We start from the raw sequence: 6,590 nt of genomic DNA, 5'->3' as shown, positions 1-6,590 counted from the left end.
GGGAGTCTGGAGACCAGGAAACACGCGGTTATCCATGAAGACAGCAGCTGTAGTGTGCAGACAGCTGGACTGTGGCTCTGCTGTTTCAACACAATGGAGTTATGGTTCTTATCAACCTGTATGGTGGTTTAGACCTGTCTGTTCTGGCTCTGAGTCTGCACTGAGGGAGTGTAGAGGACCAGTGAGCTCTTCTTCTTACTCTTACAGGCTGCAGGTGGAGGTGATCTGCTCAGGTAACTCTAAACAATAACATCACATTCAGCTGCTGATCTTTACAGTCTCACATTCCCTCTGTCACAATGACTGTCAGTGGTTTACATCTGCATTGTTAATTCATTAGGTGACTTAGGTTGTAACCAGCTTGAAATAATAAACAAACCTGTCAGCAATAAAGAATGAGAGTACTGGAACAGTGTTAAATTCAAGTGTTGTATTCCACAAAAAGAGGAGCAAACTAAATGGAGCGGCAACATAATTGCGCGTTTTGCGCTCTGATTGGCCACTGATGTTTCTGGTCGCACCAATCGTGTGACGGCAAGTTCTTTCGCCGGTTAAGCTTAGGCACTCTTTCGAAGTTGGTTAAGGTTAGAGTTTGTCTTAGAGCAGGGCGATAGAACACCAGCCCTGATTCCAAACTCTAACCTTAACCAACTTCGAAAGAGTCGCCTAAGCTTAACCAGTGATAAACTAGGCGTTAGGTAGTTTGCTGCTGGTCGAGGCGGAAATGGGCGCGTCACGCGATTGGGCGCACATGTCACATGACCAGAAACGTCAGTGGCCAATCAGATCGCACCAGAAACGGCAGTGGCCAATCAGAGTCGCAAAACGCGCACGCGGAAGCATAAATGCGTTAGTATACGAATAGACGCAAGCAGGTCGGCACCTTGCATGGTCGCCTCCGCCGTCGGTGTGTGAATGTGTGAGTGAGTGGGTAAAATGTGAGGAACAAATTGTAAAGTGCTTTGGATAAAAGCTGTTAAAAAATCAATAAATGCACCATTTACCATTTTTTTATAACTCTTTATTTTAGAACTTTTACATAAGCATATGTAGCCGGTGTGATCTTGTCTGCGTTGTGTTTAAAGTCGATTCGACCCCTGTTAAGGGATCGCCCTGAGTGGGAGTTGAACCCCGGACGCCGGCGTCGCGGGCGGCATCACAGACCACTAAGCAAGAAGTGAATTCACTGCTTGCTTCCGGGTCTGGATGCCTCTGGGGAGTGAGTTTACTTGCAGTACCGCTTACCATCCACAGCCACTGAACTACTTGTACCATCGTGACTGTGGATATACTGCGGTACCTCCGTTACACTCACCCCCCTAAACTCACTCCACCCAGGGCATCCGGGTCTAGCGGCACCACATGTAGCCGGTGTGATCTTGTCTGCGTTGTGTTTAAAGTCGATTCGACCCCTGTTAAGGGATCGCCCTGAGTGGGAGTTGAACCCCGGACGCCGGCGTCGCGGGCGGCATCACAGACCACTAAGCAAGAAGTGAATTCACTGCTTGCTTCCGGGTCTGGATGCCTCTGGGGAGTGAGTTTACTTGCAGTACCGCTTACCATCCACAGCCACTGAACTACTTGTACCATCGTGACTGTGGATATACTGCGGTACCTCCGTTACACATACAGTTTAATATGACAACCACCACCACAGGACAGACATGACAAACAGGACTCACAGGACAGGACAGTGTTGTATGGACCATTTACCATTTTAAGAGAGATATGCATGTGTTCTAGACAGAGCGGTCCAAAGCCATCAATGTTTTCTTTTATTTTTTATTTTTTTTATTGTATAAATTCAAGGTGGACATTTGCTTCCATGTCACTCATTCAGGGGGTTGTTCCTGAAAAGGTATTCGGCCTGAAATGAAACAAGACAAAAAGAATACAATCATAGACTCATTACATCCACACTATGATTATTGTACTGTAAATGAGAGCTATTCTATTGCACTGCACTATCGCACACATTTTTTTCTATTTTCATGATAAATGAGAGCTATTTTGATCCTCGTTTTATGTCTGCACTTTATGCATGACTTTTATTTAATCAATTCTCTGCTCATTTTATGCCTGTCTATAGGGAGGTGTATTCTGACGTCACTTTAGTTTCCCATGCAGTCCACCCGTATAGGGATTTATCATTGGGGAAATGTATTATCGGCTATTGTAATAATTCTGCCTCATGAACATTGGCAAGCTTTCCATTTTTGCACAAAATGAGTTCCCTTCTATCACTAACATTATTGTTTAAGCATTTTTGGTTGAAATAAAATTAGACGTAATTATTTTACGATTAATTGCGAATTGTTTAATGTTGAGCTATAGATTGTGGATGAATACACACAGAAAGGTACACCGTGCCAATGTTCATGCTTTATTTGTTTTAAACGAGACGATTTAGAAATGTGTCCATTGGACATACATTGCAATTTCAAGCGAGGTGGACCGGCGGGAAACAACAATGACGTAACCACTACACCTCCCTATAGACCAGGAAGTAACCACTACACCTCCCTATAGACCAGGAAGTAACCACTACACCTCCCTATAGACCAGGAAGTAACAACTACACCTCCTGTTATTTATGTCAATTCTATGCTATGTCATGCCTATGTCTATGTTATGTCTACATTACTGCTGTGAAGCACTTTGGGCTGCAATTCATGTATGAATACAACTATACTATGCAAATAAAGTTTGTTATTATTATTGTCATTATAATTATTAAAGGTGTTGTAAGTGGCATTTTCTTTGTTAAAATAAGTGGTCTACATGTTAAAATAATAGCTCTACATTCTGACATCCATCACTGATATAGAGTGTCTGGTCAGTAGCATGGGTCTGCCAGTCCCTCCACTCTGCAGTAAACAGCCATCACTGATATAGAGTGTCTGGTCAGTAACATGGGTCTCTCAGTCCCTCCACTCTGCAGTAAACAGCCATCACTGATATAGAGTGTCTGGTCAGTAACATGGGTCTCCCAGTCCCTCCACTCTGCAGTAAACAGCCATCACTGATATAGAGTGTCTGGTCAGTAACATGGGTCTCCCAGTCCCTCCACTCTGCAGTAAACAGACATCACTGATATAGAGTGTCTGGTCAGTAACATGGGTCTCCCAGTCCCTCCACTCTGCAGTAAACAGCCATCACTGATATAGTGTCTGGTCAGTAACATGGGTCTCCCAGTCCCTCCTGCTCTGCAGTAAATACAAAATACATTTCCTGGTATCCTCTTCCCACTTTATCCAATCAGGAGAGAGAACTCCACACTGCAATATGGTCTGACAAACATAAGAAATAAAAACAAATATTATGTGCTTGAAACAAGTAAAATTATTTGCCAGCAAATTTGGCTTGGCAAGGTTTCTTGAAATAAGTCAAAACTATCTAGGGTTCTCTCTCCTGAAGTGGGAAGGGATACCAGAAAATGTATTTTGTGTTTACTGCAGGAACTGAGAGACCCATGTTACTGACCAGACACTCTATACCAGTGATGGCTGTTTACTGCAGAGTGGAGGGACTGGGAGACCCATGTTACTGACCAGACACTCTATATCAGTGATGGCTGTTTACTGCAGAGTGGAGGGACTGGGAGACCCATGTTACTGACCAGACACTCTGTATCAGTGATGACTGTTTACTGCAGAGCAACACTAATGTTCTGTAGTGTGGTAGTGAAAGGGTTAACCTTCTGTAGTGTGGTAGTGACAGGTTAACCTTCTGTAGTGTGGTAGTGAAAGGGTTAACCTGTAGTTTGGTAGTGAAAGGGTTAACCTTCTGAACCAGTGAAGGGGTTAACAGAGAGTACCATGTTATCTGGGTGTGAGCTGCTCACCAGGAAGTCCACGGGGTCTTGTGGCCGTGTGGCGCAGCACTCCAACAGGCCCTGGGCGAGCGTGGGCATGATGTCCGTCATCAGGTAGCTCCTCAGCGGGATGGAGCGCTCCTCCAGCAGCGTCTCCTCCTGCCGCTTCACCTCCTCCCGACGCAGACACTGGGCACATCACATCAGACGTAGTGTCATCACACAGCACCGGGACCATAGATATCTATATAGAACACTAGATAGCTTAAGGTGGAGTCACCAGCGTCACTGAACCGCCGCCATCTTGCCCCAGTCAGCCTTGAGTGAGGGTGAGTGAGCTGCACAGACAGAAATACTCATAACTCGCTGAAATATTGACGGATTTACAAACGGATTGGTTTATTACAAGCATTATTAACGTGGCTATGATTCAAGCGGTTTGTAAAAATAAAAATAAAAAAACCGCCTTTAAGTAAAAAAGTAGACATGAATGTTATCAGTAGCTGAGCTGCCTCAAGCAAGATGGCCGCCCTACGACGACGTCGCTCTACATTGGCCGGCAGCGCGGGTAAGCTATCTAGTGTTCTATATAGATATCTATGACCGGGACCATGCAGATCATAACAACCATAACATCACCATAACATCATAATAACATCACCATAACATCACCATAACATCACCATAACATCACCATAACATCATCATAACATCACCATAACATCATAATAACCACAATAACATCACCATAACATCATCACCATAACATCATCATAACATCACCATAACATCACCATAACATCATAATAACATCATCATAACATCACCATAACATCACCATAACATCACCATAACATCACCATAACATCATAATAACATCACCATAACATCACCATAACATCACCATAACATCATAATAACATCATCATAACATCACCATAACATCACCATAACATCACCATAACATCACCATAACATCATCATAACATCACAATAACATCACCATAACATCACCATAACATCATCATAACATCACCATAACATCACCATAACATCATAATAACATCACCATAACATCACCATACCATCACCATAACATCACCATAACATCACCATACCATCACCATAACATCACCATAACATCACCATAACATCACCATAACATCACCATAACATCATCATAACATCACCATAACATCATCATAACATCATAATAACATCATAATAACATCACCATAACATCATCATAACATCACCATAACATCATCATAACATCATCATAACATCATAATAACATCACCATAACATCACCATAACATCACCATAACATCATCACCTTAACATCATCATAACATCATAATAACATCACAACATCATAAATCATTTGTCACTGCTGAGAGAAAACGGTGCTTTTTCAATGTATGTGATGTATAGATTGGGGGGAGATGACCACAGCTAAAACGGTGCCGGGTCAGAGAGATCAAAATGTGCATGGTTTGCCTATGAAGAGAGTGATAGAACAGTGGTCCAGTAGCCAGCAGAATGTTTAGCAGTCAGCCCAATGTTTTGCATTCCTCGCAGGAACAAACTGATAAGAGTGTACTGTAGGCCCAGGAGGGAGAGAGGTTCATCTTAATGAAAGTTTAATGGTGTAAAGGTTAAAGCAGTTGTCATGACAACACGTCGCATGACAACCAGAAGGCGGGGCCGTCGTTGCGACGACGAACCTCTATAAGTCGAACGGTGTTTCCGGGTGTAAGGCAGACTAGAATCTGACCGAGAGCGAGTAGGACAGATCACACAGAGGACTCTCTCTCCTCTTATCACGAGAGAGGGGGGGGGGGGAAGGGGGGAGGAAGAATGCCACGACATCATTAGCTTCGGCTAACACGAGGAGGGTTCAGGCTAACGACTAGGCCTGACCACTATTGGACTGAAAGGACAATCTGAACACACCGAAAGATCATTAGAATAGACTCTTCAAGGACGATACAATTTGATAACATCTGACAACATCTGATTATGAGGTTCTGTTTATAGCAATAAAACAACGCTTTTCCTCATAAGGTATCTCACGGTGTCGAAGTGTCGAATTCTTACGCAGGTGGAGAATTATTATGCTTTATGGATTGCACTAACGGGGGAGATAAGGATCTTATCTGCCAGTATCGGAGACGTCAGGACCATTAAAATGACACAACGCAGAGGAATTGGATGGAGGGCCAAACAGACGAAGACGTGATACTGGCCAGTTTGATCAGAATCTTACACTGCTCTCCGTTTCAGCCACAGGTTTTGTCTTATTATTAGATTCCAATGTATTGTCATCATGCAGCACAAGTACAGTACAACCAAAAGAAGTTTGGCGTCCAACCACAGTGCAAATGTAGCAGTAAAGTGCGACAGTAATAATAGTAGTAGTGTAGAGGTGATTCAACTGGGTATAAAATATATAAATTAGTACTACGGACTGTAGTGCTAATCAGGTGTATGTATATAGAGTTGTAGTATTAATATGTACAGTGATACAGGTATAAAGACACTATGGTAGTAAGTAGTCTGTGGGAATGACCCATATACTGTGTGTAACTACCCACCTCATACTATAGTCCCACCATATACTGTATGCCACTCCTCTCCTCTCCCGCCTCCCCTCTCCCACCCCACTCCTCCTCTCCTCTCCCTCCTCCCCTCTCCCTCCCCACTCCTCCTCCTCTCCCTCTTCTCTCCCTCCTCCCCTCTCCCTCCCACTCGTCCTCTCCTCTCCCTCCCCACT

The 6,590-nt window shown here is 43.7% G+C and overlaps 1 protein-coding gene across 1 annotated transcript in view; it reads right to left on the bottom strand.

Annotated features, from left to right (window-relative positions):
• Positions 1-1,690: 1,690 nt before the first annotated feature.
• Positions 1,691-6,590, bottom strand: part of ak7b (adenylate kinase 7b) — a gene marked incomplete at its 5' end in the record, with an annotated part of 46,076 nt that continues 41,176 nt past the window's right edge. Inside the window, 2 exons of the mRNA XM_084310340.1 lie at positions 1,691-1,867; positions 3,845-4,003. Coding sequence (XP_084166466.1) covers positions 1,829-1,867; positions 3,845-4,003 — 198 coding nt within the window. The 3' untranslated portion in view covers positions 1,691-1,828. The remainder of the gene's footprint in view (positions 1,868-3,844; positions 4,004-6,590) is intronic.

The sequence above is a fragment of the Notolepis coatsorum genome, assembly GCF_963971535.1.
Source record: "Notolepis coatsorum genome assembly, chromosome: 3".
Taxonomy (NCBI): domain Eukaryota; kingdom Metazoa; phylum Chordata; class Actinopteri; order Aulopiformes; family Paralepididae; genus Notolepis; species Notolepis coatsorum.
This window is presented reverse-complemented; position numbering and strand designations above follow the sequence as displayed.